Here is a 14,998-nt window from a genome sequence, read left to right as displayed (position 1 = left end):
ATTATTCTGATTCGTTGAAATATATTCGAAGATACGATCTTGAATTTGTACATGGAGAAAATATTTGGATACAAATCGAAATGGACAGGCAAATTTCAGTACTGTGTACTTTATATCGACCGGAAGGTTCATGTCATCCTTTTTGGGAAAATTTTAAATATTCTATTGAGAAGGCCTTAGAAATTACAACGAATGTGGTAATTGTTGGAGATATAAATGTTGATTTTTTAACCATATCGCATAACCATATTTTAAATCAAATTATGTTGGAAATGGACTTAACCAATGTTATTAATGAACCCACTAGACACGGATTGACGAGACATAGTTTATTGGACCCTATTTTATTGAGTGATAATTCTAGATGTACAGATTCTCATGTTATTAAGATAGATCGTAATATAAGTGATCATGACGGATGTGTAGTATTTCTGTCTATACCCATTAGTCTATCCCGTAACTATACCCGTCAAGTTTGGTCATATAAAAATGCAGATTTTAATAAGTTAAATAATTTGATTAATACTTTTGATTGGGAAACATTTTTCCAAAATTTTGATTCTGTTGATATCGCTAGTGTTAGATTCACGGAACAGTTTTTATCATATGCTTCGGAATGTATACCAAAAAAATCAGTTGTTATTAGACCACAAGATAAACTATGGATGAATTCAGAACTCAGGAAAGCTATGCGGCTACGAGATAGACTCCGTAAAGTATTCAAGCGTGTTAAGTCCATTTCCAATCTAACAAAATATAAACAACAAAGAAATAAGGTCAATAATATGAAAAAGCATGCAAGGGAGTTGTTTTATGATAAAGTTGGGGACATTATTGATAAGCTTGACACTAGTAACCCTAAATCTTATTGGAGACTTGTTCGTAAATTATATAAACAATCTGAGTCGCTGGAAGTTATTCCACCACTTACGAACCCAGATAGTGGAAATATTGAACTTGGTGATGTCGAAAAAGCCAATATTTTGAATAACTATTTTTGTTCTATTTCAATAATTAATGATAGGGAGGTTCCATTACCAAATTTTAATCTTAGAACTAATTCTTTCCTTGACTCCGTTGTAGTCAGATCCGACGAAGTTTGCGATATTCTGAAAATTCTTAAACTAGGGAAAGCATCTGGTCATGATACCATAAGTCACCATATGTTGAAATTTACTGCAAATTCCATATGTAAACCTTTGTCAATTTTGTTTAATATGTCTTTTTATCACAAAAGTTTTCCTGAAATCTGGAAGAAAGGCGTTGTACTTCCCCTTTTCAAAAAGAGTGATAGACATTTAGTGTCCAATTATCGACCAATTATTCTTCTGTCTTGTATCGGTAAAGTTTTTGAAAGAGTTGTTTTTAAACACATTTACAATTATTTTCATGAAAACTCCCTTTTCTATGAAAAACAGTCTGGTTTCATGTCATGTCACTCTACAGTGCACCAACTTATCGAAATTTACCACAATATTTGTTGTTCACTAGAGGAAAAAAAACACGCATGTCTTATCTTTTGCGACATCTCCAAAGCGTTTGACCGTGTATGGCACAAGGGTTTGTTAATTAAATTAGAAGCATATGGTATTAGGGATGATCTTCTAGAGTGGTTAAAAAATTATATTTCTGATCGTCAGCAACAAGTTATAGTTAAAAATGTGTACTCCAATACAGGTTACACGACTGCTGGCGTACCACAGGGAAGCGTTTTGGGACCCCTTTTGTTTTTAATATATATAAATGATATTGTTGATAATATGAATAGTATATCTCGTTTATTTGCTGATGACACTTCGTTAATGTATTCTTCATCATCTCTTTTAGACATTCAAAGATCTCTTAATAATGACTTGCAAAAACTCAATAAATGGTCTCAAGACTGGCTCACTAAATTTAACCCACAAAAAACTGATGTATTGCTAATAACAAATTCAAAAAATATTCCAACCTTGAACCTTACTTTTGGAGAAGAAACTTTGAAACTAGTTGGTAACCATAGACATTTAGGTGTGACTTTCAGTTCGGATGCAAAGTGGTCCCTGCACATAGCAGAAATAATAAAAACATGTATGAAAAAAGTATCGGTGTTAAGGAAATTCAAATTTTTGTTGAGTAGAAAAACTTTATTACGAATTTATAGAGTATTTGTGTTGCCTGTATTGGAATATGCTTGTGAGGTATGGGATGGTTGTTCTCTGGCAGATGTAAATAAACTAGAACAAGTTCAACTTGAGGCAGCAAGAATCATTACCGGCATGCCATCTTTCTCTAGCAAACAATCTCTATATAAAGAATCCCAGCTCCAACCTTTATCTGAAAGAAGAAAGTTCCGTAAACTTTCGATGATGTAAAAACTCCACAATGATTTAACTCCTTCCTATTTCAGCAATCTTCTTCCTCCAAGAGTAGGTGAACGTAATTCGTATAATGTTAGAAATAAAGAAAACTATACCGTTCCAAATTTTCGATTGTCTACTTCTTATGAATCCTTTATCCCATCTTCTGTTAGGTTATGGAATAATTTACCTATTGATGTCAGAGAACAGCCATCCATTAGTAGATTTAAATCCAAAATAGAAAACAATCGTGATATATTACCTATTTATTATCTAACTGGAAATAGAAAATTAAATGTTTTACACACAAGGTTAAGACATGTTTGTAGTAGCTTAAACTATGATTTGTATAGAGTAAATATAATTAATGATACAACCTGTGCATGTGGTAATGAGTGTGAAAACGTGTATCATTATTTTTTTTTGATTGTATATTGTACAGAAGAGAGCGTGAAACTTTATTTGATAATCTCTCCCGCTATTGTAATGTGACTCTCAATGTTGTTCTCTGGGGTTCTCCTAAACTATCTGATGAACAAAATGGCTATATTTTTCAATATGTTCAAAATTTTATTAAATCCAGTAATCGATTTTAGGTCATCTCTCTCTCTCTCTCTCTCTCTCTCTCTCTCTCTCTCTCTCTCTCTCTCTCTCTCTCTCTCTCTCTTTAAATTAATTGGCATTAACATATTTACTTTTCATTCTGTCCCTCATCTCTGTCTTTTCTTACATCATATACAAATTTTATATACTGTATTATATTGTAAATTCATATTATGTACATAATGATTATTGGAAGAAGGCGTTTTAAGTTGCGATAACTTGTGTCCTATTCCTGTTGTTATATTTAACAATAAAACTATGTTTAAATCAATCAAACATTAAGTTCATTTTTCTGTCGTGTCCTTGATGCAACAGTTTCCGCTAAGGGCACACGGGTACGTATAATCGAAAGACAGTAAGCCAGACATTTACACTGCACTGGGGAAGAATTCCCGCCTTTTTACACCCGGAATCCAACGCACTAACACATTTTCGGAAAATCTGAAAAATTAAAATCCGGAACCAGCTTAAGTGCAGTGAGGGGCGATAACGAAAATTGTATTTAACACTGGCGTTGACCAGTATCCATTTAACACTGGAGTTGACCAGTGTCCATTTAATACTGGCGTTGACCAGTGTTCATTCAACACTGGCGTTGACCGGTGTCCATTTGATACCGGTGTTGACCGGTATCCATTTAATACTGGCGTTGACCGATGTCCATTTAATACCAGCGTTGACCTGTATCCATTTAATACTGGCGTTGACCGGTGTCCATTTAATACTGGAGTTGACCAGTGTCCATTTAATACTGGCGTTGACCAGTGTTCATTCAACACTGGCGTTGACCGGTGTCCATTTAATACCAGCGTTGACCTGTATCCATTTAATACTGGCGTTGATCGGTGTCCATTTAATACTGGCGTTGACCAGTGTCCATTTAACACTGGCGTTGACCAGTGTCCATTTAATACTGGCGTTGACCGGTGTCCATTTGACACTGGTATGTCTATATTAGTGTAAAATGCACAGTGGTTAACGCCAGTACTAAATGGACACCGGTCAACGCCAGTATTAAATGGACACTGGTCTACATGTATTGCCCAACCCACACATAAAACTTTGGAAACTTCTCTCACCTAAATATCCAATCAGTAGGCCCGGATGCATTCACCTTCCTATTAAATCTGCCCAAACGGGAAAAACCCACAATCTATTTTTGATTTGGTTATGTGGTCCCTAGATATGCATGACATTTTTTTTTTTTATCTTTGATGGTATATGTAATTATTTATCGATTAGAATACCGCGAGTACATCTGTTACTAAGATGAACTTAGGGCTGATTGTTTGCTTGTTTTATCACCACGTGTATATATTGCAATCAGGATCGTTTTGAGGCTGGGTCTCCTTATAGTGAGGGTTCCCTTATAGTAATGGGTGACTACCTCACTGAACAACAACACACGAGAGACCCTAAACGTATGCTTGCATAGATGCCAATTGATGTTTTTATCTGTCTTTCGTGCTCAACCAGAGTTATCTTCCCTAACTACACTTCATTCTTTCTGTGACACTCCTTTAGGTGTCACCCCACTAGTAAGCTCGTGGCATAGGTACAAAAATCGTTTTTTCCTGAATTCAGCAGAGTCTGACTTATCAACTTAATCGAAAACTCCTCTTTTAATTGAAAAAAAAAAATAAATAAATAAAAATAAAAAAATAAAAACGGATAGCGACAAAATCGCAATATCTCAGAACCATCGGGGATATTTAGCACGTTGTAACAAGAACCGACCGGGATTACTTGAACACTGATTCCCCAATACATAAGGGAAGAATTGTCACTACATTATGTACGGTATTCATCACTTACACTCAAAATGGTTCTCTCACCTATCATTTCTCTCACTAATTACATGTGATATATTTCAAAATCAGTGACACCTGAAGTCTATGTAGCTTTCGTTGGGAACGCTGTAATTCTTATTCCCGACTCACTGATACAACACAAATGTCATTGGTTACGGATCCAGCTAATATCGAGTCACATCCCACCCAGGTAATCAGCCACCATCGGTCACACAGACTAGTGTAATCAGGATACACAGACCAGTCTCTCATTAGTATCACACGGACTAAAGTAAGATATACATATCTAGTCACACAGACTAGTGTAGGATGAGTCACACAGACCACTTGGATACAGTGAATACATCTTGTCACACAGACCATACAAATACCGGTGGTGTGACAACCGTGAGACGTTCAACTGGTAATGTCCGTTCACATGATGCACCAACTGCATTTGGCCTGCCATCACATGCTATATGGTGTCAACGGCCCTAGGGCTCCCAACGGCGAAAAGCTACAATATACGTACATGTATATCCTAATTCAAAAAGTATCAAAAAGATGGGCCGCGCAAAACTTCCCATCCAATTCGAAAGATGTCGCGTCTGCGCAGATGCCTCATGACCTCAGCGAGGTTATATGTACTGTATATCCTAATTCAATAATTATCATACATATTAAGCCACAGCATTACTCGTTTTTTCTTATCATAATTTTTTTTTACAAATACATTCAATAGTTGCAGAGGTGATGTATGCAGAAAACACATTTAATCCTTATCAAAGATGCTCATAATGCACACCATATCGATCTGTTTTTCTTTGTTTTTTTTGTGTGTGTTTTAACATGAATATGAATAATCCACATATGCACATGATAAAGGACTTGTAGTAAGAATTTTGCTGAATTCAGAAAAAAAGTAGGTGTTTTTTTTTCTGTGTTTACTTTCGTTTCTCGACCCTTTAAAGAGGTCTATCCGTGAATGAACTGTAACGTATTGATAGGGCAGCATAAATGCAAAAAAAGTACATATAAAAAAGTCATCAAAAGGCCAACTCTGGTCATTTTACGTCACTACCACCTCAACAAATTACGGCGCCCGAGTGTAAAGCTCCAGAGCGTCTTCGTTGCCACAGGTGTAAAATACGGAAATGTTTAATTTTCCTATTTAACTATTACCAATCAATCCAATAAGACTTGAAAATGTCAAAATATATAATCTATAATCCCGATAAACTGTGAGATCAACAGCCATTTCGATCGCGGATTTTGCTGTATATGCTGCATAATTCGTGAATTGGGGCATGATTTGGTCATACCCGCCTACACTGTGTGCGAATTAGCAAAAAAGGAGAAGAAGTTTTCCTGTCCGTTATCCTTGATTTAAACATATTTTATTGATAAAACTGTATATATTTACAAAATTCAAGATGGCTTATTTACAATAATACTAAAATACATTATCTCACACTATCATACAGTCACACGTGGAGAAACATCATGAGAGAGAGAGAGAGAGAGAGAGAGAGAGAGAGAGAGAGAGAGAGAGAGAGAGAGAGAGGAAGTGAGAGAGAGGGGAGGGGAGAAGGGGAGAAGGGGAGAAGGGGAGAAGGGGAGCATCTTATTTATTATTCAATATTATATACATATATAGTGTGAGTAATCCTTTCCGACACCGACGGCAAAAGTTAATTCTAACACTATTCAATGCTCACAACTTTTACTAATGTCGATCACTTCCCGTGCCTTGGTTAGCGTCCTCCTGGTCATTCCGTTCTTTCTTGTATATTCGTTTCTCTGTTGCCGCCGACGTCGAAAAAGACCAAATACAAGTAAACTTATGCACTTTCAGAGTTTGTTTAAACTTATCAGAGAGAGAGAGAGACATGGTTATGTTATTTTTAGGTAAACCACAGCATGTTTTACCAAATGCAAATGAGCTATCGCAAAAATAAAAATTGTTTAAACATTGTCAATATTATTTGTGTACGGAATTATACAAGTCAATATAACAAAGTCACAAAAGCTACACATATTTTTTTTATTGCAGCCAACATAATAATGTATGCTTATTGGAAGAATGTAGCTGTTGGGATACTGCTATGTATGACAATGTTGTACTTTATCTACGCAATATCACGTGAGTAATAAAAATTCTGATTCCAATGATGAATCATCGTTCATTTATAACGACACCGTTGTGAGGTGTAATATTTAAACAATGAACAGCGGTTTTAATGTTGTTATTGTCGATATGGCAGCACGATGTATGGTGGCCCACCATACATCTTGCTGTCATATCGACTATAACAACATTAAAACCGCTGTTCAGTACTTACATTTACATTGTCTTACCATTTCTGTCAACTTTGAAAAAAACTGAACCAACAAAAAAACCAAAAAAAACAAAAAAAAAAAAACCCCAAAAAAAAAACCCCGCCTTTTTTAATGTCACATGACCCACTGGGTGTGCACTTTGTGTTATAGGCGTATGGTGGCAACTGCCTCTTAGCATTGTGTCAATGGGGAAATGCGAAGCAAATGTAAATATATAACATTAGTACATTACATAACATAATACCGACTTCTCATTGGCCTCACATACTCCTCCAGCCACTATCATATTTGGCGGGAGATTAAACGTGAATCTATTGACTGCCAATGACATGCCCATCGATGGTGAAATATCCAGTTGAATATTGAAATTGGCAAAGTAAATGTAAGTGTGATATACTAAAAAGGTATAGCTTTCTTTTGAGGACACTATTGTCTGATAGTGAAACACGAGTGCTATCCCATCCTTCGACAACAATATTAGACCATAGTGCTCTCAAAAGACGGCAATAATCTATAAATACACATTGTCTATTAGTGTGCAAGTCCTTTATGTGTAATGTTTTCTGTTCATTAACAACGCTTTATTTTCTTGACACCGTACCTTACCGTTTACAACCCTTAACAACCCTTAAGTGAAACCTGAATCCTTAGTAAAACCAATGATAAACTTAGGTGATAACATAGAGACATACATCATCAGATCTTTATTCTTGTAGTTTAATGGTTGTAAAAAGTCACAAAATGTGATGAATAAGCACGAAGTTCTGCTGGTTGATGATTCAAGCTCCCCGCCCCTGGTAAAGCCATGGTGCTTTCCTTTATGTGTACTTGTTTTAGCGCATTGTCAGATTTTAACAGGTTAGCACATTGATGATTTGATGCACTCATATTAAGATTTTAACAGGTCAGCACATTGATGATTTGATGCACTCATATTAAGATTTTAACAGGTCAGCACATTGATGATTTGATGCACTCATATTAAGATTTTAACTGGTCAGCACATTGATGATTTGATGCACTCATATTAAGATTTTAACAGGTCAGCACATTGATGATTTGATGCACTCATATTAAGATTTTAACAGGTCAGCACATTGATGATTTGATGCACTCATATTAAGATTTTAACTGGTCAGCACATTGATGATTTGATGCACTCATATTAAGATTTTAACAGGTCAGCACATTGATGATTTGATGCACTCATATTAAGATTTTAACAGGTTAGCACATTGATGATTTGATGCACTCATATTAAGATTTTAACAGGTCAGCACATTGATGATTTGATGCACTCATATTTAGATTTTAACAGGTCAGCACATTGATGATTTGATGCACTCATATTAAGATTTTAACTGGTCAGCACATTGATGATTTGATGCACTCATATTAAGATTTTAACAGGTCAGCACATTGATGATTTGATGCACTCATATTAAGATTTTAACAGGTCAGCACATTGATGATTTGATGCACTCATATTAAGATTTTAACAGGTCAGCACATTGATGATTTGATGCACTCATATTAAGATTTTAACAGGTCAGCACATTGATGATTTGATGCACTCATATTTAGATTTTAACAGGTTAGCACATTGATGATTTGATGCACTCATATTAAGATTTTAACAGGTTAGCACATTGATGATTTGATGCACTCATATTAATTAAGATTTTAACAGGTTAGCACATTGATGATTTGATGCACTCATAGTATTTGTTGTAAGATAGTATATGGGACGTGCGATTAGCTCAATCATAATTCAACGCGAAAACAAGGTTACCGTAAATATATGTATTGTATACAATATACTGATTTAACTGTGCTTTTAATTGTTGATGATATTACATGTGGTAAAACAGAGAAGAGAACAACGTATTATTTACAATGGGATATTCAAAACATTGAAGCGTTAATGATAAAAAATCAATCTCAAATATCTAAACAATGATTTGTAATAAAAGTTTGTTTTTTTCATATAAATTTCTTATGTCAATGTCGACGTGGTCGTAGGCCCATTCAACTAAACGTTTGTGTTTGTATTTTATATAAATGCACTTCAGTTTCAGGTAAACAATAATCCTCGCTATATACCATTGTGCGAAGAGCTAGTTAATTTAGATTGTTCTCATCAGTGAATGATTCATATGTACAAGACTAATCAAACAGCCGACGGTTCGTCAAATTTCACATTTGAAAACGTAGAAAAATTAATATAATGCAGTATCAGTATCGAAATCTATGCCATTGGCGCATGTAAAACGAAATCTTCCACTTTTTTTCTGTAATATTTTCTTTTACCATTGATTTATTGCCAGGAAAACCGTCTACAACGATACCCATAGACCATTCAAATGAGAGGAATTCGACCGATATACCACGAATACCAGTGATACCGGTGCACCCAGATGACTGGCAGGACAGCCGTCCGACCCACAACTTGAATGAGACGATTACAAAGACAGACTGGTGGAAAGCAGTATCTTTCCTGGAACTGTAAGCATTATCACCATAGATACTTAATAGTATCAATTACATCAGTCATCAATTAACATATAATATATTTGTAAGAGTTTTTTTATTCGAATTCATTGAATCCTAATGCATCGAATAGTTCAATATATCAGTCTGATGATAACAGTGAAAGAAGGAAGAGTTCAGTGTGGGGTAATTAAATAGTTAAATTAAATGCAGGAATATGGTCAATGTAGGAACAGTCGGGGATGTTAATCTGATGGTTATAGGGAATATCGGAAAAGACCAGGATGTTCATCTGATGATTACAGTCAATACAGGAAAAGTTCAGGATGTTAATTTGATTGGATGGTTATAGTACATGTATATCATTGTAGTGAATACAGGAAGAGACCGGTAGATTACACTTGTAAGAATGTCACAAAACGCAGTAACTACGAAGTCTGCTATGACGAGCAGTTCAAACTAGGCAAACCGTGTTTAGTTTACTCATTCGGGTAAGTAATGTGTTTAACTTAACATATTGTGTTCATATCAAACAGCTTGCTTGTTGCCTGCAATCCCATCAAAGTCGCATAACTGATATAATGGAAACTGCATTATTTCATTTCACTAAAAGGGGTTTCCAAAGTGGCCATACAAGCAAATACGATAACATGATACCGTTTCTGTGTTCATGATAGCTTTGTGGATTCCACATTTTCAAGTTTCTTTTATATTCCAACAATGGAAGCAAGGATGTCGCGCCATTTTTGTAAACTTTTAGAAAATAAATGGTTTTGAGTACTTTTAGAAAAATATATAAAACTTTGTGACATTTGTGTCAAAAGTCGGCTAGTTAGCTAGAGTGACATAATTTATGATAAGCACAAATCTTTGATTGGTATGTAGCTGCAGACTGGATCTATATTACCATAATCCTAATTAAAATCAGTTTGTACGACTTCTTACGATGGCTGGTAAGGACAACTGCACCGTACGGAAGCGATACTATTGTTACAAAATGATGTTGCACGTTCAAATGTAATAGTATTGCGTAAGCATACAATATTTTATTTAAATATTTTCTTATTTGAATGTAATTGCCCATTCACCATAGAAACTAATAAAACAGAAGACATAAAAAACCAATAATGGCCGTGTCAAAGAGGAGGCAAAACAGTTGACATACAAGACAATAAAACTAAAGGTTTGATATTTTATAAAAGGAACAGGTCTGTAACAATAAAACAAGAACAGTTCAAAACAAAGAAAAAGGAACAGGCATTTAAACTCATGATCCAGGTAGACGTATACCAACTTAAATTGGCATTCCTTCGTACGAACGGCAGATATGAGTTGTACAGTAATGTATTTGATTAATAAATGGAAAAAGCTTACTCTCGTATGTTTGACTAACTATGATTGAATATATATCATATTTGTACAGAAAATCCGCAAAACTCTCCCGCATGCTGGTATTGATGGTCGTTGGCAGCGATTAATATTCGAATTCGGGTCGAAGTTATGTTTTCAAAAACATATTTTAACAACTTACTTTGGGTTAACTTCGGACTTTGTGTGCTGTATTATAAAAAAACATATTTTAACAACTTACTTTGGGTTAACTTCGGACTTTGTGTGCTGTATTATAAAAAAAGTTTATAACTTTTACAAGTTCCGAAAATTCAAGATTCACGTTTGCTTTTTCTATAGCATAAACTCATTTCAACGACGGAATGCCCTCTAAACTAAACGAAATTTAACTAATATGAGCATGTTTGACTGACCAAATTTGTTTCTGTTTATTTCGAATTTGATGCATAATTTGAAATTATTTTGTTTTCCCTATTGTTTTTGCTTCAAATCACAGTTTTCGTACATCTTTCAATGTTGTCATTGTGTACTGATTTATACGTGTTGTTGTTTTAGAATTGCGAACGACTTTTCATTTGATGACGAAATGGCAACGATAGATGGATGTGAAGTGCACTCTTTCGACCCCAGGTCAGTTAATACGAACATCGTTAAAGTTGGATGTGAAGTGCACTCTTTAGACCCCAGATCAGGTCATTCTAAATCTATCTTGTTTCCTTCATGTATGTAATAATATGTTGTCACCACAACGAGATCGTGATATAGTAAGTTCACAGTTGACCTTTAGGCATAATGAGCTTTCTGAATTGTCAGAGGACATATATTGTATTTGGAGACAGATGACAAAGTAATGAAAAGCAGTTCTGTCATGGATATTTAGCTGGGAAATTAAGTCACATCCCGTGTTACAATACAATTCTATTTCTCTCAGGTGTAAAAGTAAGGCAGGGTGTTCATTTGATAGTCCGTTAATACTGAAAGAATTCTTATAGGTTCTTATATCTGACAGGTCGAAAAAGCTAATATAATTTTTTGTGTGTATATCTTTTGTTGTATTTTCAGAAAGTGTTCGCAGTTAGTGATATGCCAAATAGTCTAATTCGAACAATGTTAAATAAAGCATAACCTTTGTTTCAGACAACTTTTTAAATTCCAAACTAAAGCTAAATTGTGTTCGGTGCCAACGCGTTCTTCCCTCATGCTTACTGTTCACTAGCAGAGAAGTTTTCAATGGTTAAATCCTGTTGACTTGCACCAATGCTATGGTGTTTCTGATACATTTATGATATAGAACTACTCATGAAACAAATTAATTAAAACTATTCTTTGATTTTTGTTTTTTATTTTGTTAAGCAAATACCTGTGAGTATGCACTTGATCAGTTACATGATCAATAGTTATTTCCGGAGTTACATGACTGTATCTCGCCCCAGATTCGCTCATTGCCTTCCTCGATAACATACTATTCACACATTGTTCTTTTTGTTTCTTACTTCGTGACATATATTGTTGATATTTACAGTATGGGAGTAAAAGATCACGTGAGGAAATCATCGGTCCACTTCCATAACATCGGCATAGGTGGTGTGGTCATCGAAAACTTAGACGCGCGGAGGGATATATATGTGACAGAACAACAAACATGGATGGTCATGACACTAAAAACTATCATGGCAGCTTTAGGTCACGCAGATGTAAGTTAAGTTCAGTGGACGATGTCACATGGAACTTCAAATGAGTCGAACATGAGTTGATAGCAGATCTTATTAATCTTACCAATATAACTTCCGTTTCTATGACGACACCTGTCACGTGTTCTCATCGAACACTGGCGAGGGAATGAACCCCAAATAATCATTATCATGCATTTTTGTTTGCTCTGTCCATTTTGTTTTGTTTTGTATAGCCTTTTGAAATGTAATTCTCTGAATTATGATTCATGTCCATAACTTGCCGTTCTGTATTTCAGAGGGACATTGACGTGTTAAAGATCGATGTGGAGGGCAGTGAATGGGATGTTGTTGAGTATCTCTTGGAAAACGGAATGTTACCCAGGATCAAACAGTTTCTTACGGAGTGGCACATATTCAGCAATTGGCCACATAGATCGAAAAACCCGAAAAATTTGGAACTGTTTAGAAGAATTCAACAAGCGGGATTTAAGAAATTCTCCTCCTACATGCATACATTGATACATAATCCAGAGTGGGTTCATCTACAGGCCGATACCTTCTACGTCAACACACTTTATAACTCGAGCAGGCGCCATTGATATGCAAAACATTTGTTCAAACTTTAGCGTATGAAAGAAATGATAATTCATACAGGTTATTCTCAAATTGAATGACCTGGTACATGTATGTTGGTTCTTAAATTCAGACTCATATGAAATCAAAATTCGTGGGTACAAATTAACGTTATAGGCATGACAATAATTTGTCGGGACAATTGGTGAATCATTTGATATTTCTTATTATAATGGCTTGTGTAAGTTATAGTTCATTGTTATCATAAAAACGCTTGTATGAAATATAGTTTATTACTATTTTTTCAACATTATACACAAATATGTAGAGGTTTTACCGACTTCAAATGCGATTTTTACACTAAATATTTCATCAGAAAAAAAACATAAATTCCTTTATCACAATAGCTGTTACTAACATGGACCTCATATCTTTAAAAAATGGAACTGGGAAAATATGTCATCAAGCTTTTGCAAGCCGTTTTGAGATGAGTTTCTTGTGTCAGCATCAAACTAATTTGATACGATAATTAATGGACGCAGGCTGTAAACCTCTATGAATGTTTGCAATATAATGATATTCTTTGTGGTGTGCAATGAAACATGTCCTTAATCATGTACATGTATGTATAATAATAATTCAGTAACAAGGCATCCCAAAAGATACAAATCCCCTCGCGTGCTAACACATGAACTCTGACGCAAAATGGGGGGTGGGGTTATTGCAGGACATTGAAATAACATCAGTTGTCATTTGCACTGAACTGCAATAGACATGGATAGGCTTATTATCAGGCATGGGCTCATTGCCAGATAAATATGGTATATATTGTTATGCATTCAACAGTATCTGGTTACGCATGCTGGACCAATATATGAAGTTTGGTCAGGATCCATTCAAAAATGAAGTCGCAACAACGCTGACAAAGATTTTCTATAAATAGTAACGGTGACCTTGACCTTAACCTTGGCGCCCTGAAACACGAACTTGTTTGAGGTATTGCCATGCTTGACCCATATATGAAGTATGGTCAGGATCCGTTCAAAAATGAAGTCGCATTACAGCGCTGACAAAGATTTTCTATCAATAGTAAACGGTGACATTGGCCTTGACCTTGGCGCCCTAAAACACGAACTCGTTCGAGGTATTCCCATGCTGGACCCATATATGAAGTTTGGTCAGGATCCGTTCAAAAATGAAGTCGCAAGAGTGCTGACAAAGATTTTCTAAAAATAGTAACGGTCACCTTAACCTTGACCTTGGCACCCTGAAACACGAACTCGTTCGAGGTATTCCCATGCTGGACCCATATTTGAAGTTTGGTCAGGATCCGTTCAAAAATGAAGTCGCAAGAGTGCTGACAAAGATTTTCTAAAAATAGTAACGGTGACCTTGACCTTGACCTTGGCACCCTGAAACACGAACTCGTTCGAGGTACTCCTATGCTGGACCCATATATGAAGTTTGGTCAGAATCCGTTCAAAAATGAAGTCGCAAGAGCGCTGACAAAAAGTGAACATACGTACGTACGTACTTACGTACGAACGGAACGCTATATCCTCTCCTCGACTTTCGTCGCGTCCCCAGTGACTGTCCAATATTTTCAAAACGTTTAATATCCTTCGCATGTATAACATGTTGCGGCAAGTTGTTCCATGCATATACTACGCGGAACCTAAAAACTTTTCCCCTTATGTCAAGGTTACATCGTTTTTTGAATATCTTTTGGTAATGTCCTTATGTCCTGCTAATGGTATCCATTTGGCATATATTTGCTGTGACTCGTTCATGGTAGAAATTCTTCACGATTTAAAATACATTGTGTAGGTTCCCTCTATTG

General features: G+C 35.5%; 1 protein-coding gene and 1 long non-coding RNA gene across 2 annotated transcripts; one reads left to right on the top strand and one right to left on the bottom strand.

Annotated features, from left to right (window-relative positions):
• Positions 1–2,590: 2,590 nt before the first annotated feature.
• On the bottom strand, positions 2,591–3,209 carry LOC117321500. The gene is made up of 2 exons (XR_004531373.1): positions 3,035–3,209; positions 2,591–3,004 (listed from the first exon to the last, which is right to left on the bottom strand). It is a non-coding gene; the product is annotated as an uncharacterized LOC117321500 (long non-coding RNA).
• A 1,108-nt stretch (positions 3,210–4,317) lies between these two features.
• On the top strand, positions 4,318–13,389 carry LOC117341974 (methyltransferase-like protein 24). The gene is made up of 6 exons (XM_033903882.1): positions 4,318–4,363; positions 9,400–9,577; positions 9,934–10,053; positions 11,468–11,542; positions 12,435–12,606; positions 12,882–13,389. The coding sequence occupies exons 1-6, from the start codon at positions 4,318–4,320 to the stop codon at positions 13,182–13,184; spliced, it is 894 nt and encodes a 297-aa protein (XP_033759773.1). The 3' UTR covers positions 13,185–13,389.
• The last annotated feature ends 1,609 nt before the right edge of the window (positions 13,390–14,998 follow it).

The sequence above is a fragment of the Pecten maximus genome, chromosome 2 (assembly GCF_902652985.1).
Source record: "Pecten maximus chromosome 2, xPecMax1.1, whole genome shotgun sequence".
In the NCBI taxonomy this organism is placed as follows: domain Eukaryota; kingdom Metazoa; phylum Mollusca; class Bivalvia; order Pectinida; family Pectinidae; genus Pecten; species Pecten maximus.
The sequence above is the reverse complement of the archived record's forward strand: the minus strand, read 5'-3'. Positions and strand labels throughout refer to the sequence as shown.

Bases quoted from the DNA above. Each gene is read 5' to 3' on its own strand.
- LOC117341974 (XM_033903882.1), top strand. From the start codon at position 4,318: ATGGGTGACTACCTCACTGAACAACAACACACGAGAGACCCTAAAC. The intron at 10,054-11,467 runs GTAAGTAATGTG...TTGTTGTTTTAG, and splicing joins TGTTTAGTTTACTCATTCGG to AATTGCGAACGACTTTTCAT. The intron at 12,607-12,881 runs GTAAGTTAAGTT...TCTGTATTTCAG, and splicing joins CAGCTTTAGGTCACGCAGAT to AGGGACATTGACGTGTTAAA.